The 24914-nt window shown below is 41.3% G+C and overlaps 2 protein-coding genes across 5 annotated transcripts in view; one reads left to right on the top strand and one right to left on the bottom strand.

Annotated features, from left to right (window-relative positions):
- The window catches only part of CAMK1G (calcium/calmodulin dependent protein kinase IG), a 78342-nt gene extending 59137 nt beyond the window's left edge, over window positions 1-19205 (top strand). The window contains 4 exon segments of the mRNA XM_056557945.1: window positions 7923-8010; window positions 11394-12496; window positions 15294-15420; window positions 17630-19205. Coding sequence (XP_056413920.1) covers window positions 7923-8010; window positions 11394-12496; window positions 15294-15384 — 1282 coding nt within the window. The 3' untranslated portion in view covers window positions 15385-15420; window positions 17630-19205.
- A 4598-nt stretch (window positions 19206-23803) lies between these two features.
- LAMB3 (laminin subunit beta 3) overlaps window positions 23804-24914 on the bottom strand; it is a 134200-nt gene continuing 133089 nt past the window's right edge. For all 4 annotated transcript variants that reach the window (XM_056557943.1, XM_056557940.1, XM_056557942.1 and 1 more), the window contains one exon: window positions 23804-24227. In XM_056557943.1, coding sequence (XP_056413918.1) covers window positions 24088-24227 — 140 coding nt within the window. In that variant the 3' untranslated portion in view covers window positions 23804-24087. The remainder of the gene's footprint in view (window positions 24228-24914) is intronic.

The following is a 24914-nucleotide window of genomic DNA, read 5'->3' as shown; positions in this document are numbered from 1 at the left end:
TGTGTGGTGCTCACTGGGTGAAAATTTAGGTGATGGAATGCAGTAGGTAAGGTGTAGTTCGAGATGCCAGGGCACCGTTAATCTCCATGGTTCGAGGATGAGATAGCTTCTCCTGGGCCAGGCGCATGGTAATGAATACACTGATGCAAGGTTACGGATAACTATCTTTACTGTTGCTGGAAGTAGCAGATCTTAAACAGTATAGTCTCTTGTGAAGAGGGATGGGCAGAGTGAAACCCGGGGAGCCTGTCACCTTGCTGGGAGTTGTAGTTGCTGTTGAATGCAGCTTTAAGATTATTAGCAGCACCCGCTGACTTAAAATATTTAACTTGACTGAATGACTGACTGAAGAAGAGATTTTTCTCAAGAGCTTTGCTTACCGCCAGGCTTTGACATTCACCTGTGCACTGGGGTTTTTCCTGAGATTGGCATGGCTGTGGAATTTTGTAGTTTTCTTCTCCATAGGCTTCTCGTTACGGTACCTGCACTCCACTCCTTACTGCAACTCTCAACCTCCTCTGCTAACTCACAACTGAACTCCACCCTCCTCCCTACACTACATAAGGGCTAGGTTTGGGGGTCCCTCATTGGGATGTCAGGGTCGCCTGGCCACAATCTCTTAAAGGTACAGTGCAAAAACTAATACATAGCATAACAAAATAATATATCAAAGTATAACAGGTCAGACAATGGCGCAGTGGGCCCCAACAGATAGACAGCAGGGATGCCGAGGTAAAACTTTAGCCCACACCACAAATGGCCCTTCTTCAAATGCTAAAGCGACCTGGGTTGAACCATGATGGACACAATGGGAGATGGAAAGTATTGACCTCTAATATAGGTTCCAACAAAATCAATATTTTTCTCCTCTTATTAAGTTACACTTTGGCCATAAGAAAATGCACATTCCCGCACCAGGACGAGCATACACGTCCATGGTTCTCGTGGGTGCTGACCAGTGCACCCAAGAGATCACAGCAGGGACTCGGCTGTAACACACAGCCAAGACTCTGACGCACTGCCAGGACCGAAGTAAACTTTGGTTCCAGCAGTTTAACCCTTAAATCTGCGGTCGGAAGTGACCGCGGGCTGTAAGTGTTTTGACAGAGGGAGCTCCCTCTGTCACCCCTGCTGCACCCCGCAGCTCGATCGTGGGGTGCTGTTTGTGATCCCTGGTGGGCTGGAACATGCTGCACTGCCAGGACCGAAGAAAACTTCGAGTCCCAGCAGTTCAACCCTTACAGCCGCGGTCGGAAGCGACCGCGAGCTGTAAGGAGTTTTGACAGAGGGAGTGGGCTCCCTCTGTCTCTCTCCTGTAGCACCCCACAAAGATCGCGGGGTGCTGCATGTTACCTGGGCAACCGGGGGTCTTTACAAGGACCCTCAATCCTGCCCCGGTTATTGCCCATCAGGACGTGCCAAAGGCTGCCTGCCAGTGTAAAACTAGCAGGCAGCATATAACTGCAATGCTTTTGAATACTAAGTATTACAAAGCATAAAAAAAAGTGTAAAAAAATAATATAAAATAAATAAAAGTGTAAAAACAATAAGTGTAAAAAAAAGTGTCAAAAATAAAAAAAAGTGTAATTTTTTTTAAAATTAAATAAATATAATGAAAAATAAAAATGCATAATGTGTAGGATCACACGGCGCACATGTAATATGCTGCGGATGCCCGCCAGCAGTCACAATAATGATCTCCCTGCTGCGGCTGGGTAGCTTTGTGTGTCCACTCATAGCGGTGGATTTCCCGCCTGCAGTGATGAGCGGACATACTGAGTTACCCAGCCACAGCAGTGATCTCGTCCCTGTGACTGCCTGGGGCATTCGCGGTGTGAAATATGCTGTAGATGCGCTCTCTGTGACCCTACACTGCATCCTGTTCATACAGCATTTCAGCAGTATGTTAGAGGTATCCGTCAGCATCATGTCAAAAAAGTGATGCTGACTAGAGATGTCGCGAATTGTTCGCCGGCGAACGGTTCCCTGCGAACATAGCTTGTTCGCATTCGCCGCGCCATGCGAACATATGCGATGTTTGATCCGCCCCCTATTCATCATTATTGCAGTAAACTTTGACCCTGTGTGTCACAGTCAGCAGACACATTACAGCCAATCAGCAGCAGACCCTCCCTTCCAGACCCTCCCACCTCCTGCACGGACTCCATTTTAGATTCATTCTGAAGCTGCATGGTTAGAGAGAGGAGGGATAGTGAACCTGCTCCTGATTTAATAGGGAAAGCGATAGCTAGGTGGTTTATTCAGGGTCCACTACACTCCTGAAGCACTAATTTAATCTCTGCTGTAAGGAAAGCACCCAAAAAAGCTCTTTTTAGGGCTCAAACATCAGTCTGCATTTCTTAGTTTTTCCCCTGTGTACTCTAATAGCATTTGCCTGCCTGGCAGCATGATTGGCAGGCTCACAGGGTATATTGTGCCCACTTGCCCAGTGGCACCAATCATATCTGCTGTCACAATAGCTTGCAATATAGCAGTAGTATAGCAGTCAGTTTCTTTCACACGTGTGTTTTGCAACAGCTGGAGGCCCCCTGGTTGGGAACCACTGGTTAAAAGGGGTACTCCGGTGGAAAACTTTTTTTCTTTCAAGCAACTACAGTATTCAGTGTCCACAAAAGTCCGGAAGGACTCATCTGATCTCTGCTTTAAGGACAGCACCTAAAAAAGCAATTTTTAGGGCTCAAACATCAGTCTGCATTTTTTTTGTGAAATAATAACAGTTTCCATCACACAAGTGCGTTTCAGGGCCTGCAAGGGCACAGTGTTACACCAGTGCTACTCATATATGGTGTAGCAGTAGTGTAAATTTGAAAAAAAATAAAATAAATAACATTTTTGGCTGTGAAATAAAATCAGTCAGTTTACAAAACACTTGGGAGTTTTTGGGCCTGCAGGCCTCTGTGTCACACTAGTGCAAGTCATATTTGGTGTAACAGTAGTGTAAATTTTAAAATAAAAATCTTTTTCGGCTGTGAAATAAAATCAGTCAGTTCACTTCACACTTGGGAGTTTTTGGGCCTGCAGGGCTCTGTGTCACACTGCAACAATACCAAATTTTTCAGGCATGTGTACATGCCTAATTTTCTGGCCTTTGGTGCTGAACTGTGGCTTCAAAAACCAAACAAAAAAAAAGGCACATAACAGGGCTTAAACTGATAGAAATAGCACTACTTAACACACCACTCCTATCTGGTGGCACATTAGATTGCACGCGCAGTGCCCCAAATTTGAAGTAGTAGGACCAATTCCCGAAGGGACTGACAGTGGGCGATACATTCGACTAAAAAAGGCATGATGATGAGATGAGCTGCCTTGGGCTAAAAATGGTCCACACGCTGCTGTATTTTACTTCTGAATGCCGCATGACTTGCGTGACTTATTCGCCACCAACTAGGGTTCAAGCTGCAATGTTTTAGGGCACTTTCAGCCTGGAAACAAACAGAAATTTTTCTGGCCGCTGCTACAGCAGCGGCTGCAACAATACCAAATTTTTCACGCATGTGTACTTGCCTAATTTTTCGGGTATCTGGTGCTGCACTGTGGCTTCAAAAACCAAACCAAAAAAAGGCACATAACAGGGATTAAACTGATAAGAATAGAACTACTTAACACACCACTCCTATCTGGTGTCACATTAGCTTGTATTTAAAAAAATAATAATTTGACTGTAATATAATAGCAGTTTCCTTCACACGTGTGTGTTTCCGGCCAAAGTCCTCTGCACGCTGACACATGCAAAAGAAGCCCGCAGCAGAGTGAGGATATCGGGGACCCCCTTCCCACCCTTGCTGGGCTCCTTGTACATAACAGTCTGTTTAACTCTGTCCATTTTGCCCCAGATGAAGCGAAAAACGGTCCGGGTGATGGCCCTGCAAACGGTGGCAAGGGGGGGCATTTCCAAAAAGCAGGTCCGAAGCGGAGGATACGCATCAGGCACCAAATATAGTGCCACTCAACGGAATCAAAAGCCTTATGGATATCCAGGCTGACCACGTGACCAGGGGAGACACTCTCCTCTGCTGCGGAGATGTTGAGCTGAAGTCTCAGCACAGGCCAGCAGAGAGGGGGTTAATGGAGCAGAAGCAGGATCAACTGTTAGCACCACTCAGGCTCCAGCAAGTCCTGCAGCCAGGACGCTTCCTCAGCACAAGAGCCCCACCGTCCCAGCAGTTGGAGGAGCGGGGGTTGCCCTGGAGACCTACACTACCTGATCGATACAACATAATACTTGATGTTTTAAAGCACATTATTCCAAACAATTTAGGAATGTTAGGTGATTTATGCCCTTTATGGATTAAAACCAGACTCTGCATCAACTATGTAATTTTCCATGGAAGTTTTGCCATGGATCCCCACTCCAGCACGCCACAGTCCAGGTTTAGTCCCCTTGAAACAACTTTTCCATCACTATTTTTGCCAGAAAGAGTCCCAGTGGGTTTTAAAATTCGCCTGCCTATTGAAGTCTATGGCGGTTCGCCTGGTTCGCACGTTCACGAACATTTGCGGAAATTCGGGTTCGCTTTTCGCGAAAGGAAAATTTTTATGTTCGCGACATCACTAATGCTGACGTATACTGTAGCAGCTCCATTAATTTCTGAATGAGACTGCTACAGTATACATTGGCATCCCTTTTTTGAGATGACAACGGACACCTATACTGCAGAAACAGGTTTATTTTGTTGGGGGGGGGGGGGGGGGCAACATAATAAACCAGTTTTTTCAAGATTTTTTTTTTATTACGCCCAGTGATGGATATATTGGCCATGTGTGAGTGCTAATTCCCACAACATGACGGATATATCCATCAGTCGCACATTACTGTTAGCCGACCAAGGACCGATCAGAGTGGTCCCTTGTCCAGCCAATACACTTTTAGGGGTGCAGTATTATTCTGACAGCTCCGATCCTTTGCAGGCATGGGGTGGGGTCTATAAGTCATATAATGATATCCTGAAAGCCAAATGGGGCTCCTCTCCTTTTGGGTCCCACCAGGTGGTCATGCAACCAAATATGGCCTAAGCAGGGATATTACTGAACACGGGACAAACAGCATAATAAAATATGGAGAGCATTTTCTACTTTTCAGATGCATTGTACAAAAAATATATCCCACAAATGATGCATTTGTGGGGATTTTTTTTTTTTTTCCACTGATTTTGTAACCATTCCAGCCATTCAAAAAGGACTCAAAGTACTCACTTTTGGTGTAGGTGAATACTTTAGGGGGTGCAGTTTCCAGAATGGGGTCACTTGTGGGGGTTCTGTATGGTTCTGGCAGCTAAAACCCTATGCAGTTATGAAGTGCGGCCTATAATCCATTCCGCACTCCTCTCCTTCTGGGTCCTACCACGCGGCCAAAGAACCAAATATGGCCTAAGTGGGGGTATTTCCTAACACGGACCGAGCAAATAAAATATAGGGTGCATTTCTTTCTATATCAGAAGTGATGTACAAAAAATATGTCCCACAAATTATGCATTTGTGAGAAAAAGCAAATTTCAAATTTTTAACACTGACTTTGTAATAAATCCTGCCAAAAAACTCTGGTGTTAAAATACTCACTGTACCCCCTAGCGAATACCTTGATGGGTTTATTTTTGGGGGGGGGGGGGGGGGGGGGGTTCATATGTTCTACCACCTTCAAATTTCTGCAAACCTTGCATAGCACATTAAAAATAGATGTATTTTTCAGATTTTGAAAATTTAGAAAATTTCAAGTTAAATTGTTAGGCTTCTAATTCATTTAAAAATAAAATAAATGCTTACAAAATAAAGTAGACATCTGAAAGTATACGTTTTATAAACTATTTGGTCAGAAAGTATAAATATATGCAACCTATTAGTGTTAAAATAGCAAAAAATCTAAACAACCGACCCGGTGTAATGCGGAGTCACGGTGTGTAGGGCGTAGGGCGTAGAGGTACGCCCTACGTCCTTAAGAGGTTAAGGGGTTAAAGGGGTATTTCAGGAAAATTTTTTTTTATATCAACTGGCTCCAGGAAGTTAAACAGATTTGTAAATTACTTCTATAAAAAAAAATATTAATCCTTCCAATAATTATCAGCTGTTGAAGTTGAGTTGTTCTTTTCTTTTCTAGTCAGAAGAAAAGAGTAGAGTAGAAGAGGTTTGCTATGGGAATTTGCTTCTACTCTGGACAGTTCCCGAGACAGATGTCATCAGCGAGCACTTAGAAAGAAAAGAACAACTCAACTTCAGCAGCTCATAAGTACTGAAAGGATTAAGAGTTTTTAATAGAAGTAATTTACAAATCTGTTTAAATTTCTGGAGCCAGTTGATATATAAAAAACTGGATAACCCCTTTAATTTGAAGTGCAGGTCACAAACACAACTCCTTTTCAAATAATTGCCTTTTCTAATCTCGGAAAATTAGTTGTTATTGGCTGAAGACAAGGCTACATATTTCACATATTCATGGCTGAATGCATAATACATGACAGGCAGGATCCATATTCTGGTTCTGGCTCATAGGGTGAGGGTTGTCCTGACATATGAGCAGCACCAGTACGTGAGAAACTCTAAAGGGAGAAAGTCAGAAGATTTAAGCTGCATAAACCATGGGCAGCATGAAATTCAGAGAGGCAACATTGTTACAAACAACTATGAGTCCCTTTAATCCCTTGGTGACATCATTGTAAATGTATGGTGCAGCCGCCTGGGCCTGAATGCACCATACCGTACATTTATGTCCTGTTAGTGCAGGAGTTCTATGAAGCAAACTCAGATGGTGAGTGATCTCATGCAAGAGAACTTATCCCCTATCCCAACGGCTCTCCCATAGAGATATATGGAGGGGGTGTGGCAGCCCCCACTTCGGGCAGAGGTCTTGACGCGTCGCTCCAGGGGAGAGCTGGGGCTCCGTACAGGAGATTGTGGGGGCCCCAGCGCTCGGAGCCCCCACAATCTAAAACATATCCCTATCCTGCAGATAGGGGATACGTTTTTTGCGTGAGACTACTCCTTTAATGACCGACATCAGAAGTCACACTGATCTCATTCATTTAGCAGCTTAATAAATTAAGAAAGAGAAATCAAAAAGTTTAAATCAAAATGGTATCAATAAAAACTGCAGATTACAGTGCAAAAAATAGCCCTCAAACAGCCCCCTCAGAATAGGGTGATTTTAAGCATATTTATTTTGTAATAAAAAAAAGTATGACTTTTTTACAAAAGCTATGCAAGTATGAATAATGTTATTGTTTTGACCTGTAGAATAAGATACTATGTCAGTTTTGAAGTGCCCTGAATAAAAAATAAAGATTCCCCTCACCGAAATTAGCAAAATTGTGATTTTTTTTTTTAAATTCACCACCCTTAAAGGGGTATTCCAGGAAGAAACTTTTTTTTTATATATCAACTGGCTCCAGAAAGTTAAACAGATTTGTAAATTACTTCTATTAAAAAAAATCTTAATCCTTTCAGTACTTATGAGCTGCTGAGGTTGAGTTGTTCTTTTCTGTCTAAGTGCTCTCTGATGACACGTGTCTCGGGAACTGTCCAGGGTAGAAGCAAATCCCCATAGCAAACCTCTTCTACTCTGTGCAGTTCCTGAGACAAGCAGAGATGTCAGCAGAGAGCGCTGTTGCCAGACAGAAATTAACAACTCAACTTCAGCAGCTGATAATTATTGGAAGAATTAAGATTTTTTAATAGAAGCAATTTACAAATCTGTTTAACTTTCTGGAGCCAGTTGAAAAAAATATTTTTTTCCTGGAATACCCCTTTAATCCCAGCCTCTGACTGACTGCTCCTATTAGGAACTTCTGACTGGAAGACGTGTCTTTTCTTCTGGCAGTATTCTTTTTTTCTTCTATCTGTTACATACTGTATTCTACATTACACAGACTTATGTTCTTTAGTACATTAAAAATGGATTTTCCCTGCAGGATTGCTGGTAATACTGCTCTCCATCGAGACATCTACCACTCAGTGAGCATCCAAATCAAGAAGAACTTTGCTAAAAGCAAATGGAGGGTGAGTTATACTATTTTAATTACAATTTTTTTCTACTTTCATAAATACATTCTGAAATGTCAGAACCATATCATTCTATTCTTTACAGTATAATGCATAGTGGGTTTTATGATCACAGATATAACACAATGCATACTTCAGGTCATGTGTTGACTAGTAGAATGTACGCAATATTGCCACCAAACATCCCTTGGTTGACCACACCAGTTTTTTATAGTCTAGTCTGGTCTAATATTGTGTTCTAGTTAATGTCTTGGTAGATCCTTTCAGATACAGAACTTTAAATCCATTGTATAGAGAAAGAAGGAAATGTATTAGGGTCTGTGGCAAGCTCACCGATTATGTGGGGCTTAGCTTGATGGTGACTTTAGTTAAAGGAGGTGTGGCTGTACGACATGCCGAACAATTTACACATGCTAGCAGGCATGAAATGGAGTGGAAATCTACACCAGCTATGGGCTGGTGTAGATTTCTGAAGCTGTCGCCTGGGTCGTGTGCCTCATGATAAATCCATTGCAATTGTACACTGGTGAAGGTTTACTTAAAGGAGTACTCCGCCCCTATACATCTTATCCCTATCCACGATCTCGACATATGGCGGATGGAGCAAACTTTTAAGGTGGAGGCTCGTGACGTCCCAGTCAAGCCCCGCTCATGACGTCATGATCATGCCCCCTCAATGCAAGTCCATCACGCCCCCTCCCATAGACTTGCATTGTGGGGGCTTGGCCGTGATGTCAGAAGACTCCGGCGCTGCACCCAACGCTCTAAATAAATGCCAAGTGCAGCGTGGATAAGATGTCTAGGGTCGGAGAACCCCTTTAAGACCAGCGTGTAAAATGTCAGTTTCGGTTAATTCCTCCCATACTGTTAACACTTAAGATTCTAGCTTCTACAATCATTTTATTACAGCCTAAGTGTTCATCCGTCTTTAAATTCAATAACAGTATATATTATTTTCCCCAGTTATCTTTTAATCCCTTAAGGCCCATTTTCACCTTAAACTGTCAGCTTGCTTCCCCCACACTAACCAGCAGTACTGGTAGTGGGGGATGCTGATCAGTTTGATGCTTACTGTGCCCGGATCCGCCCAGCCGTTCAGCCGATATCTTCATTTTTCCCTATATGCTAATGAAGTGCTAACTGGCACAGGTGGGGTAACTGGCACTCTGACATCACCGCCGCCGGACGCAGCCCCACCCAGCTCATCAATATTCCTTCCCTCCCTCCGCCTCTCCCTCTTCATTACAGAGCAGGGAGAAGAGAGAGAGGCGGAGGGAGGGGAGGAATACTGATGAGCTGGGCGGCACTGTGGCCGGCAGCGGTGACGCCATAGTGCCAGTTAACGCCGCCTGTGCCAGTAAGCACTGCATTAGCATACCGCTGTACCACTGGTTAGTGCAGGGGGGGCAAGCTCCCTTTAAGGACTCAGCAAATTTTCATTTTTGCATTTTCGGTTTTTCCTCCTTCGCTTCTAAAACTCATAAAGCTTTAAATTTTGCAGGTACAGACCCATATAAGATCTTGTTTTTTTTATGTCACCAATTGAACTGTGTAATAACATCACTTATTTTGTAATATAATCTGTGGCGAAACAAAAAAAAATATTTGTGGGGTGAAACTTAAACAAAAACGCAATTTTGTAACTTTTGTGGGCTCCTGTTTCTAAGCAGTGCGCTTTTCGTTAAAATTATTTATTATCTTTATTCTGTAAATCCATATGGTTACAAGGATACCAAATTTATTGGATTTTATTTTATTTTAATACTTTATAAATTATAAACTATATGCACCAAAATTTGTATGTTTAAAATTGGCATCTTCTGACCCTATAACTTTTCTTATTTTTCCACATGCGGGGCTATATGAGGGCTAGTTTTTTGTGCTGTTGTCTGTAATTTTTATTGGTACCATTTTATTTTTATGGGACTTTTTGATCTCTTTTTATTATTATTTTTATGGTATATGACCAAAAGTGCACAATTTTGGAATTTTTTTTTTTTTTTTACGTGTACGCCATCGACTGTGCGGTTTAGCTAACCTTGTATTTTAATAGTTCGGACATTTACGCACAAGGCGATACCACATATGATTATTTTTATTATTTTATTTTAAAAAATGGGAAAAGGAGGGTGATTTAAACTTTTAATAGGTAAGGGGATAATTAACTTTTATTAAAGAGGTTATCCACCATAAGGTGATTTTAGCATCTATCTGCCAGACAGTAATGGAGATGCTTAGAAAGGATCTGCGCTTGTCTTTGGGTTAAATGGCTGTGTTGTGAGATTGCCATAAAGTTGTGGCTTTCTTTTTGTGAACCTCAGTATTTCCTGTTGAAGTTTTCTTTTTTACTACAAATCCCAGAATTCCACTTTCCTGCCTCCCACACATCAGCCACCCCACCCATTGAATAACAAAGCTAGATTCCATGCTTTCTAATCAGGTTGCCTCCAGCTGTTCCACCCATTGAAGCAGACAGGCTCCCTGTCATCACCTGACTAGTGATGTCAGGTCTCGGCCGCACTGCATCCTGGGAAATACCCGAGACAGGAGTCATTACGTATGCTGTTAAAAACGAACATCCAGTGCAAAGATCACATAAGAATACGAGTCCAGCCATTAGAGACAGGTACAGACACTATATTATTAACTACACTAACTTTACAGCCCCTGTAGCATAATCAAATAAAAAAAAATCCTGGAATACCCCATAGGGGGCTACAACATGCAATCTTCTGATTGCATACACGGATCAATGCTATGCCATAGCATAGCATTGATCAGTGTTCTCAGCGCTCTGCTGCTCCTGCCTGCTGAGCAGGCATGGAGCAGTAGATCGTCAACTGGATGACAGAGAGGCAGGTGAGCACCCTCCCGTTGTCGTGATAGTCCCGATCAGCTCCGCTGAGCTGCCGGGATTCTTTCACTTTTGTTTTAGATGCCGCAATCAACTTTGATTGAGGCGTCTAAAGGGTTAATGTCGGGCATTGGCCTGATTGGCGGTGCCCAGCATTAGTCGTGGGTCCTGGCAGCCCGTAGCAACCAGGATCCACCGGGTTTAACCCATTCTCTGCTGGTTTAAACCCGGTAAACAGGACCAGAGCATACCTGTACCTGAGTCCTTAAGGGGTTAATATTATACCTAGGCACTGGATTTGAAGTTCTGTATGAAAATAATACATTCATATACATTTTAAAATAGGTTATACAGTAAGTGACACATAATACTGAAACTAGTTTAAAATATTACAAACAATGTGGTTTGAGTCTTGTTCTGTACATAGAAAACAGTGAGATAAGAACACTTTCACATTTATTTATTTTTTAAATAGAATATAATAATAGTAATAGAACAATAATAAAAATAAAAATATTTTTTTCAGCAAGCATTTAATGCAGCCACAGTAGTTAATCGCATGAAGAAAATGCACATGCATACTGCTCAGGGATCTGCCTCTGATGTAAAGAATGGAATACCCACTATCAAAGTCTCTAATGCTCCCAGTACCATCAGTGAAGAGCAAGGAAACACCAATGAAACCTATACAAATTTGCATCCTACTAGAGAAGCAATAGTAAATGCATGTGACACAGCACATGTTAAAAATAATCCTGATGGGAACAAAGCAACACTAAAGGAATCCTGTCTCCCAAAAGATGCCAGTAAAGTGAATCCAAGCCATCAGTCACAGCAGAGCAATGCATCTAGTAGGAATTCAAGTGGACTACAAACATCAGACTGTCAACTGTCCCCCAAGTCAAGTAGTGAGGTCCAGAACCCTAAGAAACCAGGGAAAAATGTGACACAGAATTGTGCTACACAAACCAGCCCAGTGCATCCAATGTCTGGTGAAACATTTCAAGCCTGTGTCATGAAGGATGGACACTCGCAAACAAAATCTAAGACTCAGGCCAACCAAGCTTCCAAGGCTACCACTGAAAGTAAACCAACTACTGTTGACACAAATACAAAAGAAGTCAAACAAAGTAACCCAAAGCCTAAAAACATTTCCCAATCACTTGATCTGCCATCTCCACCTACATTTAAGAGTGAAACACATCGCAATTCATTAGAGAAAACCCCTTCACCCAATACCTCATCCAAAAAGTCAGCTTTACCAACAACTGTTCCAGCTAGTACCACTCAAAAGCCTCCACCACAAGCAGGCCTCAATCCACCTTCTCAAAAGAATTCCTTGCAAGAAGCCAGTTTCTCAAAGAGCCCAGCTAAGAAAGTGAGTGCCCAATCCTCTGTCCAGGAAAGTACAGCAAAGAAGAATAGTACTCCAAAAAAGTTAAATCTGGACTATGATATCTTGTGCATGGAGCTCCCTCAGTGCAAACCTTTGGACTTATCGAACAGTGATGAGATTTCTATTCCCAATAGTCTTTATGTGACTAATGGAATTTCGGTGGAAACATATGAGAAGGGAAAACCTATTTCATGTCCAGAAACTGGCCTGGTGAAGAAAAGTCACAAGAAACAGTAAGTCATGTAAAATAACGTTACTAACATTTCAAAAAGCAGACATATAGCCAAGTGAAATAATTTGTGACAGGACAATGGTGCCTAGTGCTGAAGACCCCACTTATGTAGGTAAGGCCCTAAACAGCAACAGGAAAACCTAGGGAAATGTTAGGGCCCAATGGATTGGATAACTGTGGTGATCCAGCCAAATATTGTCTATGCTTGGCATTGTGCCACAGGACAAACGTTGATTGTTGTCGATGCCATCTGAAAAGTCTCAATGACATGCCTGATGTTTTAAAGTGGGTTTTCTCTTTAAACATAAATAAGGGAAAATATTTTTCCCACTTGTTTACAAAAATGTGATGGCTGTCATTGGCCTATCTAACGTGTGTTCAAGGTTATTCATCTACACTGGAGAATATCTACATTTAGAACCCATTGAATGTGCCGCACTCACACGACACACAAGTCTATTGTGGGATATTTAACGTTTGCTTTGTAGTTTTACTTTAAGGATGAATATATATTAGGATTCTTGTAAGTGATAATTAAGGGCAAACACCTGAGAAATAAATTGAAGAAAGCCAAAGTATAATAATAGCTATCAGTATAACCTTACAATTGTAGACAGAGTGCTGAAGGTGATAGTGTCTCTGTAATGTGCAGTAGCATCATCACTTTGAAATCCTCTCTGAAATAATGGCTTTTGAAATAAAGGTCTATAACCATGCATTTGAAGAAGTGTTCAATTTGTATCTAAATATTCAGAGACTTATAGAAGATGACAAAGTCATACAGTATAACACTGCCCTGAACTGCAAAAAATATGAAATAACAAAATTACTCAATTTTAAATCCTAAATTAAAGGGAATCTGTAATCTATATTTGCTGCTAACAGCTGCAGGGACAATTGGATAGCTGTTAGGGTATAAAAGAAAACTGTTCTTTTGCTGGAGTTGATGGTGTTGCAAACTCCTAAAATTGTCTTTGTATTTCTCAGCCAAGTGCCAAGGAGGCAGAGCCAAGCTGTTTAAGTGGCACAGCTTGTCACCCCCTCTCACTCACCTTCACCTCACCACAAGGAGGGGCTGGAAGGGAAGGGCAAACAAAGAAGCATGCCAGGTTGTAGCACTTAAAGGGGTAGGGGATAAGATTTCTGATCGCGGGGGTCCCGCCACTGGGGACCCCCGCGATGTCAGCTGCGGCACCCTAGACATCTGAGGCACGGAGTAAACTTCGCTCCATGCCGGATGACTGGCAATGTGGAGCGGAGGCCTGTGACATCTCAGTCACACCCCACTCGTCACATCATGCCCCCTCAATGCAAGTCTATGGGAAGGGGCGTGACAGTCATCACGCCCCCTTCCATAGACTTGCATTGAGGGGGGGACTGTGACATCACAAGCGGGACGTGACCGTGAGGATACGAGCCTCTGGCGCTGCACCCAATGCTTTAAACGAACCAGGGTGCAGCACGGAGAACGAGGGGGTCCACAGCTGCGGGACCCCCGCGTTCAGACATCTTTTCCCCTATCCTTTGGCTAGGGGATAAGATGTCTAGGGGCAGAGTACACCTTTAAGTAGTTTGACTCCACCTCCTGCTTTGGGGTTGTCCTGACCTACTTTCATAGACTGCTGATATAGGGGGTGTTAGAGCAAACAATCACAGACTGCTGTTATAGAGGTTGGCCCACCCAGGTCCAAATTACAAACAGAGTTTGCTATTATTAGGGACTGACAGTCTTCTGTTATATGGCATAGTTCATAATGCACAGGCAGAGTGCTGTTGTAGGGGGAACACTACCAAAAAACACAGAGTTCACTTTAGTAATAGTAAAAGTCTTCAGGTCAGAAGAAAATATGTATTATTAGTATTAAAGGAGTAGTCCGGCGCGCACTTTTTTCACTTTTTTCTCTTACCTGCCAACGAGCCCCCGGAGCTCCGGTACAGGTGTTCGGTCCCCGGGCTGTATACTTCTTACTTCCTGTTAGCCCGGCACGTCACACGGAGCTTCAGCCTATCACGGGCCAAGGCGGGACATGCTGTGGCCGGTGATAGGCTGAAGCTCCGTGTGACGTGGCGGGCTAACAGGAAGTAAGAAGAATACAGCCCGGGGACCGAACACCTGTACCGGAGCTCCGGGGGCTCGTTGGCAGGTAAGAGAAAGTGTGTTTTCTTTTACTTTGCAGCCCAGATGGGATAAAATGAAAAAAGTGCGCGCCGGACTACTCCTTTAATAATAATAATGTTATTAATAATAATAATAAAAAAATAATGAATCATGTTTTATTTATAAACCAACTTTAAAAGTGGTAATTTTAAAATTAGTAGAGAAGTGAAACGGATGATCCAATCATGAAAAAAAAGGGGAACATCTGAAGGAGCGCAGACCTCTAGAGGCTCTGCTGGGCATATAGCCTCAGCAGATATATGCCCAGCAGAGCCTCTAGAGGTCTGCGCTCCTTCAGATGTTCCCCTTTTTTTCGTGATCGGATCATCCGTTTCACTTCTCTATTGATGCACTGGACTCCGCTACCCAGAGCCCAGAGGAACCCGGATGCTGCAACCTCCCTCTCCAAACTCAAAGTGACTGCAGGTGTTATGCTCTGAGCATAACACCGTAAGGTAAGGGACCACCCTGCTGGCCCATTTATCACTATCTATGCACGAAGTTACCCTGTTTACCTGCACGCACCTTTTCCTTCTTGTATCCTAATCTTAAAATTAGGGGGTTCTGTGTTAGAATATTTATGAATAAAACAACCATGGATTCTACTTTGTTCCATGTATGACATATTTTATCCTTGCAGGCATTTCATGAATGGTGTTACAGGACCAATGAAAACCACAAATTACACACATTGTGGCAGTGGACAGACGGGGGTCTGCTCTGTAATGTGACCAGCAAAATAATGCATTGACATACAGCATTTCATTGTAAGTATTTGGTATATGCCAGGCAGATGGTTCAGATGATCAGAACTGTGTCTTCTCAATAGGAGTTACTGCTTTGTTTTTGGTTTTGTATTTTTAGCTTACTTATTTTAGCATGTCATATAAGGATTTGGAAGGTTAAACGTGCTTCAAATAAAAAATAAATTTGGATTAATTGTAACCACCAAACCAATCATCCATAACAATAAAACCAACCGCCTAATATTGTGTCAACAAACTTACTCTGAGTAAAATATGTGAAGAGAAACTTACTCTAACTTTTAGAGGCATGGGGGAAGATTTATCAAAACTTGTGGAGAGAAAAAGCTGACCAGTTGCCCATAGCAACCAATCAGGTTGGTTCTTTCATTTCTCATAGGCCTTTTAAAAATAAAAGAATCTGATTGGTTGCTATTGTAAACTGCACCACTCTTCCTTTTACACAGGTTTTGAGAAATTTCCCCAAAACACTCTGCAAAGCTTTCTAAGTTAGGCTGGGTTCACATATGTCCAGCATAGATCGCGACGCATAAATGATGCCACAACTGATGACAACATGCATCAGTTGTCATCAGTTGTATGGCATCCGGCATCCTTGTTTCTGAACACTGCATTCGCTTGTCTGGTGCCGTCCAGCATGCCCAACCATCCGGCGTCAAAATTGAGAGGCTGGATGATTGTGAACTGTCCCATTAAAATGAATGGGATCAGTTCTAGCATTAGTTTCCCCTCTGGTGCACGCCTGTGGGAAACTATGCCGGACGCCTGATATAGGTGAACCCAGCCTTATTTGGCACCAAAGTGTTAGCAGCAGATCTATGTCCTGTAAGTTGTGAGGTGAGGCCTCCATGGACCATCAGACTAGTATAGTACATCCTATATATATATATATATATATATATATATATATATATATTTGTGATCCATATGTGCAGGTCCTCCACTCCAAGGTAGGTGCACAACTGCACTTGGAGTTGAGCACCTTGTATCACTTTAGATCACATCAATGTAAGTGTTTACATCCCATATATTCTTGAGCATATTGAGATCTGTGGAATTTGGAGACTAAGTCAACACCTTGAACTCTGTGTCATGTTCCTCAAACCATTCCTGAACAATTGTTGCAGTGTGGGGTGGCAGAGCGCATAATCCTGCTGACAGACATCACTGCCATGAGGAAATGCTGTTGCCCTAAAGAGGTGTAGTTGGTCTGGAACAATGTTTAGGTAGATGGTACATGTCAAAGCATCATCCACATAAATGATACGACCCAAGGTTTCCCAGTAAAACATTGCCCAGAGCATAATACTTATTATGCCAGCTTGCCTTTTTCCCATAGTGCATAGTGGTGTAATTTCTTGCCTAGCTAAGTACACACACATACACTAGGCCATTCAGGTGACATAAAAAAAATAAGTTGTGCTACCTGAACCTTTACAGCAAAAATTATATATCAGACCAGGCCTACTTCATCCATTGCTCCATGTCTGATGCCCAAGTGTCCATTATAGAACCTTTCAGCAGTGTTTAGGGTTTAGCATGGACACTGTGACCTGTAGCTTCATATGAAGCAAGCTGCAATAATCTGTGTGCTCAGACACTTGTCTATCATAGCCCAAATTAACCAGCAATTTATGCTACACAACCTCTTTAGTGGGTTAAGACCAGATGAACTACCCTTTGCTCCCCACGCACATTAATGAACCTTGGCATACATAAGCCTGTGGTTGGTTCACCAGCTGTCCTATTTTGGACCACTTTTGATATGTACTAACCAGTGCAAACTGGTAACACCCTATTAGACCTTTAGGAGATCTAGCCATCTAGCCATCATACAGATCAAACAGACTGAAAAAAAATGACAGCATGGCATTTTGATAGTATTCAGAATATTGGGCAGACTAGATGGGCCAAATGGTTCTTATCTGCCGACATCTTCTATGTTTCTATAAGTTAATGAGCAGTTCATATAAACTAATCACTATGCAAAGGTGGCTGGCACACAGCAACAATGCCAATACTAGTAAATGCAACATACTTACCTAATTGTCACTTACTAATAAATTATGCCTTAACATTTTTGAGTGTTAAAAGAAAAAAAATTATAAAATAAAATAATTTTTAGCATTTCAATGATTATATAATTAGAACAATGGCTAATGCTAGGATTAGCTACAGTATGTAATAAAAGCAGAATCTTTCTTTTCCACAGAAGGGCTACACAGTAAGACGTGTACTGAAGCCAAACATTGATCACGCTTCAGAGGGACGCATGGGAAGCTTCCTTTCATTTCCTCTTTGAGAACATCGCCCGGAGGACAAAGGCGTTTTTAGAGGGACACAGCAGTGATTTTTGTTAAGTGGAGGCTGATCACTCACCAAGGAGATATGGTGGCCTCTACAGTATGGCCATGACTACAACCATTGCTGGACACTACAAGGAGGACCGCAACTATGTGTACAATCAAAACTCTTCCTTGCATAACTAATGTACATTTTTAAATCTCACCGGCAACAATGCCTTGTATAATATGCTTTGGCAGGTGTAGCTTTGTATCACTTTGTATGTTAGTATATTGGATTTGGTGAGCTACTGTGACCATCAGGAGCCTTTTACAGCTTCATATTGTACAGTAATGTTGCATTTGAACACCCGTAGAGCTGTTGGGAGGCCTAAAGCTTTGACCACAGAATATGACTTATGTAGGTTTTACCCTATATGAAGCCATTGTGCTTGGTCAGTTCTATCTGCTTGTATTTATGACAAGCGCCAGGAAAGCCTATGTGTTTAATGCATGACTTTAATAAAGACAAAAAATACAGTAAGGCTTCTGTCTAGCAAGGTCTTGCTGGAAACAGAATATAGTTATTTATTCATTAGATGGAAAGACATGAAGTGAATGTATGGAAACTGGCAAGACTTTTGTGTGTTATTTCACTTTTACAATAGAAAGATGTGTTACATGTTGAGCTACTGACAATGTACTATTTTAGAAAAATGATACCAGCAAATATATTGTTTCCAATGCAACGCACGACACAGAACTTCCACAATATAGAGTTGTATTTTTTACTCTAGCTATACATATGTATGTATATATATGTTGGTGTTATGAGTAGTGAGTATTGACAGCTTGGCGCCACTTTGTGCCAAGAGCTCAGCCACTTTATGATAGTGTAACTGTTCAGGCTTGGAGTCCTGAAGACCATAAGACAAACATTTGCTGGATATTTCAGAAGCAAATGGACTCTGCAGCTACTGTAAAAGCCTATTTGTAGCTTTTTAATGCAGCGATTTTATTAAACATTGACAAATATGCCTTTGTAAATATAAATGCAGTGAAATGGTTCTGCTTCTGTAATTCAGAAATAAATATGACTTTTTTATGTGGAAATCCTCAGCTGGCTTTCACTTAATGTCTGTTACAGCAGATCTGTTTGTGTTGAACCTTGGTTTAAAGGTTCACATAGAGATGAGCTAATCCTTAAAAAAATTCTTATCCACATTGATTTTCCTGGAGGCGAATGACCCTGATGAACTGTGTATTTTTATACATCACACAATGATTCTCCCATCATTTAAAGGTTACAGAATAGTTAAAGTGAAGGTACACCTTAACACATTTGCTTGCATCTCATGTGACACTGCGTCTAAACTAGACTAATATAAATGCAACCGGGCATACAGCAAAGGCAATAGGAGGATATTCAGGATAGGTAAGTCTAACAATAAGGGTTCAATTGGGGCTTTGGGATACTATTTGTGGTAAGACTGGGTGTCTGTAGCCCAATAATGTAGCTGAATATATAAATATATATATATATATATATATATATATATATATATATATTTACTGTACATATTCCGATAACACAGATGCAGAACTATGAGTAAATCATAAAAAAGCCTGTAGTTTACTGATGGATGATATGGTACAGCAGGAATATTAAAGTATTTCCAGCTCTATACTGGGAATGGTCGTGGTTGTAAAATGCAGTAATAGGAATATATTAGGAGAGACAAGATACTTATGCATCACATATTAACAAAGCAAAACTGCATTGGTTCAATGACCTTAGTTAAGACATATAATCACACTAGGCCAGTTTCACAGTTGCATTCATTTTTGCATCCATATTACAACCACAGTTTCTGGCCCAACCATGACACCATCATAGAATAAGTGTCTATTCATGGGGGTTCTGACCTCTGGGTCCACTCGAAATCTCAAAAATGACATCCAAATCTCACAATGTACAGAGCGGGGTTAACACGCCCCTTCATTCATTCTCAGTGGGAGTGTAGGAGACAGCTGAGTACTGGGATACATTGTCAAATATATCGTGTGTCCCCGAAAATAGTACCTACCCCGAAAATAGGCCCTAGCTGGATTATCGGGGTGGACTGCAATATAAGCCCTACCCCGAAAATAAGACCTAGACCAGTAGTCTCCAACCTGCGGACCTCCAGGTGTTGCAACATCTGGAGGTCCGCAGGTTGAAGACCACTGACCTAGACAATGCCTGGGCTGCAAATATTAAAAAACAAACTTTAACTTACCTTCGTCCTCCATTCCCCCGTTGCTAAGGAACTGGCTTCCCTGTCCTCCGCTGTTCTTGCTGTGGTCCTGGGGATGGGAACGTCACAGAGCCTTCAGCCTATCACCGGCCACAGCGAAGTCCCGCCTCGGCCGATGATAGGCTGAGCCCACTGTGATGTAAGAAGCCGGCCGGCTTCTTACATGACAGTGGGCTCAGCCTATCATCGGCCAAGGCGGGACATCGCTGCGGCCGGTGATAGGCTGAAGGCTCTGTGACATCCCAACACCAGGAAGCAGAAAGAACAGCGGAGGGAACATGAGGCCGGTGCCTTAGCAAAGGGGGAACGGAGGACGAAGGTAAGTTAAAGTTTGTTTTTTAATATTTGCAGCCCGGGCACAGGAATAGATACAGCGCAGCTGCTGACAATTATTTGCAGGGGGGAGAGAAACTGCACTCGCAGGTCACAAATCATTAGTCCCCCGATGTGGGGTGCTGGGCTGATAAACCGGCGGGGGGTGGGGGGGACGTTGGTGGGCAGAGCTGCGCCCATCACATGTTGATAATCGGGGGGGGGGGTGTAAATACCGTTGAACCGCCATGTTGTTCAATGTGCATGCCGTACTGTAAATAAATAAGCCCTACCCTGAGAATAGGTCCTAGTGTGTTTTTTGTGGCTAAATTTAATATAAGACCTGGTCCTATTTTCGGAGAAACACGGTAGGATAATCCCTTTAAAGATGTTTTTTTTTATTTATTTCATTTTGTAGCTTCTGGTGCCTTGACTCCAACAGTATTTTTTCATGCTATGCCCCCCTGTTACTGAGATATAGGGGTTTTACTGTTTAAATGATTATAATTTTTACTGAATAGTCAAATTGGCGGGAACTTTGTTACAAAAGGAGGTGTAAATCCTAGGCTAAAGGTGTAAAACGTGTTTGTGAGGATGTATTTATGAAGCTTCTAATCACGTCCCCTCACATTTTTTATTTTTTTTTGCAATAATATACATTAAATATCTCAACAGACCTATTTTATGTTACGCCTCGCAGGATACTCTTTATTCACTGACCAAAAAGGATGAATATATTGTACTCAAAAGAACAATATTTTTATTCAACTGAAATAGAACTTAATGTAGTGCATAGTTTATTTATGTATTCATTTATTTGCCATCAAAGGTACATACAGAATGTGATATAAATAAATATTAATGTTACAATAAACAAGTCTGTGAACCAAAATAGTTGGACAATAACATTAAAGCAACTGGGTATTGGACAGAGCACTTTAAATAATCCTAATACACTGTAGCATTTCAAATAATGACAAAAACAATAAAAACGCCTGGTTACACATAATGTGAGTCTAAGCATTGTACAATACTTGTATAGTTACTTTTTGATGTTATCTACTGAACATACGTTACAGCTGATTTACTTTTCTGTTCTGTATTTTAGCCGCAGAGCCATACTAAATGTAGAAAATACAAATATCCTTCTCCCCTTTGATCTTAGTGAGACATACAGTATATAAATAATTTTTCATATATGCTATTGGAGCTCTGCTATTTCACCTCCACACAACTCTGTGTCTGGCTGTTATACATCGGCCTTACAAAAATATGTTTAGCTAACAGATATTCCCTTGAACTCCCCAGAAAAAAAAATCACTTTACGTTTTTCATTCACTTTACTGTTTCTTACAAAAGCATCAGCTCCATTTTGTCACAGTTTAGCAGAAAATGATGTAAAATAATTGATTTGATTTCACCGTATGAACAAACTCTAATATTGGCTTATCTTTCAGCAGAACAATGGACTTAGCATTTAGAAATCTGACCTGTCCAGTCTTTGTTACCCCCAATTGCTTGCTGTATAAAGACAGTCTTGCTGCCCAGTATACATCAAGTTGTTGGCATATCCCCTAAAATCCATTGGTTGGCACAGGCAGCTTAAAGGAGAACTCCGACAAGAGTTTCTTTTTTCTACTAATTATGCCCACTAGGTGGCGTATAAGGGGGAAAAAAAAAAACAACAACAACAAGAGATTGTCTTCCTGAAGCTGCTGCAACATGACTGTCGTCTACGGAAGCATCTGGGCCCAAATTGTCCCATCTTGGTCAGTGATTCGCTGAGTGCAGTCTGACTTTGGGACTGATGCTTCAGTAGGCGACAGTCATGCTTCAGGAAGACAATTGCTGCTGGGACAACAGAGGCATCGGAGGTAAGAGGGAGCATTGGAGATAAGCAGATGTTTATTTTTTTTATACCCCACACGATAGGCATAATTAGAAAAAAAACTGCCACCGGAGTTCTCCTTTAAGATCCTCCAACACATTAAAAATAACACATCTCATTAACAATACTGTAGTCTAGAACAAGATATGTATCAAACAGCACCATATAGCGTATAGTGACATATATATATATATATATATATATATATATATATATATATATATATACAGGTGAAACTCAAAAAATTTGAATATCGTGCAAATGTTCATTGTATTTTATTAATGCAACTTAAAAGGAAAGGAAGCATGAAGTGCTCCAAAATCTCCTGGTAGACGGATGCGTTGTCCCTGGACTTAATGAAGCACAGTGGACAACACCAGCAGATGACATGGCTCCCCAAATCATAGTAATTGGGGGGGGTGGGGGGGCTTTGGGGTTTTCATGAGCTGTAACCATAATCATCACAATTATGACAAATCACGGCTTGATCTATCTTGCTTTGCATGTAATGAGTCTCTCTCTTTAGATTGCATTACTAAAAGAAATAAACTTTGCACAATATTCTAATTTGCGAGATTCCAATGTAGATAAGAAAGTTAACAGCATGAGCTGAAGGGTAAAAATCATACATTTTTCCTCCATAACCTCATAGCCCATCAATGAAGGTTGTCACTTAAAGTCCTTAAATGTGTGCAAGTCTATGAAAATAGGGGCAGCAGTCTGGCAGGGTCACAATATACAACAGCCAAGCCTCTGTGTATTGGTCTTCTAGTATGATGTTATTCTGTCCTTTTGCAAACTGTTCATTGTTACCAATATGGAGAAGTACATAAAACAAGTATACAATAGTTTTAATACTGGGCAGCGAAGAGAATATTGACCTATAATGCTTTCTACGGTAACAGTAAAACATATAATTTTTTTTCTTGTGCAAATTTGGGCCAAAGAGTGTTTTGCATAAAAATGTGCTCTATGGAGGCGATTTGTCAAATCCTGTTCAGAGTAAAAGTTGCTGAGTTGCCCATAGCAACCAATCAGATCGCTTCTTTCATTTTTGAAAAGTCCTGTGAAAAATGAAAGAAGCAATCTGATTGGTTGCTATGGGAAACTGGATAACTTCTCCTCTGCACAGGGTTTGATAAATCTCCCCCAATGACACTCAACCTATGGCACTGATTTGTTTTCTATTAAGAGCAAAAGTGGAAATACTGGCTTCTGGGTTGACTAAAGGGTCATCACTGATTGGTTAAAGGGGTTATCCAGGAAAAAAACTTTTTTTTATATATATCAACTGGCTCCAGAAAGTTAAACAGATTTGTAAATTACTTCTATTAAAAAATCTTAATCATTTCAGTACTTATGAGCTTCTGAAGTTAAGGTTGTTCTTTTCTGTCTAAGTGCTCTCTGTTGACACGTGTCTCGGGAACCGCCCAGTTTAGAAGCAAATCCCCATAGCAAACCTCTTCTAAACTGGGCGGTTCCCGAGACACGTGTCATCAGAGAGCACTTAGAAAAGAACAACCTTAACTTCAGAAGCTCATAAGTACTGAAAGGATTAAGATTTTTTAATAGAAGTAATTTACAAATCTGTTTAACTTTCTGGAGCCTGTTGATATATATAAAAAAAAAGTGTTTTCCTGGATAATCCCTTTAAGACTGATCTGATAGACACGTGACATTTTGATGCAGTATATCAATCCATTTCTGGTTTTGGCTCCAAAAACTAGAAGAAAACACCAAAGCAGAAGGTCTCTTTTTGGAGAATGTTAAATCCCCCACAGAATCTTGACTTAAAAGCTTGAAATATTGACCATTAGTACAAAAGTGGAGATATGAATATTCAAGTAAAGTTCAAATACTCGTACAGACAAATGGCAACGTCTCACTGGTTTTAATCCTTGCAGGTTGCGTAAAAGGCAGCTCTAGCACGAATGTCATCTCGGATGCTCCTGACATCATCTTCCAAGTCCTGCAGCTCCGAAATCTTTTTCTGCACCGATTGATGATGTGCTCGAAGCTCACCTTCAATTTCTGTAAGAACAGAATAAATAATCTTAGGTACTGGCAGAGATTCATTTTAGAGGTGAAGTAACAACATCCTGGATTACCTACTTCGAAGTAATTGAGAGAGCATACATTGTACACTTCTTACAGTAATCGGAATGTATATATACAGCTACTAGTATAATGCATATTGTGGGTAGCATATGGCTCCGTGGGGAAGAAAATCCCAAACTGGCTAATTCTTTTAAGGTGTGAATTTGGGCAAGGCAGTTTAAGATTGCACCAGGTTATTTAGAGTGTCTCAGGCTGTTTGAAAATCTGGTGTATTTTACACTGACACGGGGGGGGGGGCATGTATCATTGTCTTTAGAGCTGTTTTTATGTGTATCTTTGTCGCACATTTGGCTGGACCTTTGTCGCTATATTTGGTTTACGCTTTTAAAAAAAAGTGTTTACAGACCAGCTGTCACAAATTTTGGCACAAAAAAGACTTAGCTTGGCTTAATGGTGTATGTGAAGAGTGAAATTTCAGAAAATGTGACCTGCACAAAATGTATCAAATGCCCTGTAACCATTTAAAATATTTGGTGCTCCTACACATTACGAGCACGCAAAAAAGGTGTACAAAAATGCTTCACTTACACTACCTATTTGTTGGCACAGTTAAAAGGCAAAAATTATGTGTAGCACGTAATCAATTTTTTTGGCACATTT

This window comes from Hyla sarda, chromosome 2 (genome assembly GCF_029499605.1).
Source record: "Hyla sarda isolate aHylSar1 chromosome 2, aHylSar1.hap1, whole genome shotgun sequence".
Classification (NCBI taxonomy): Eukaryota; Metazoa; Chordata; class Amphibia; order Anura; family Hylidae; genus Hyla; species Hyla sarda.
This window is presented reverse-complemented; position numbering and strand designations above follow the sequence as displayed.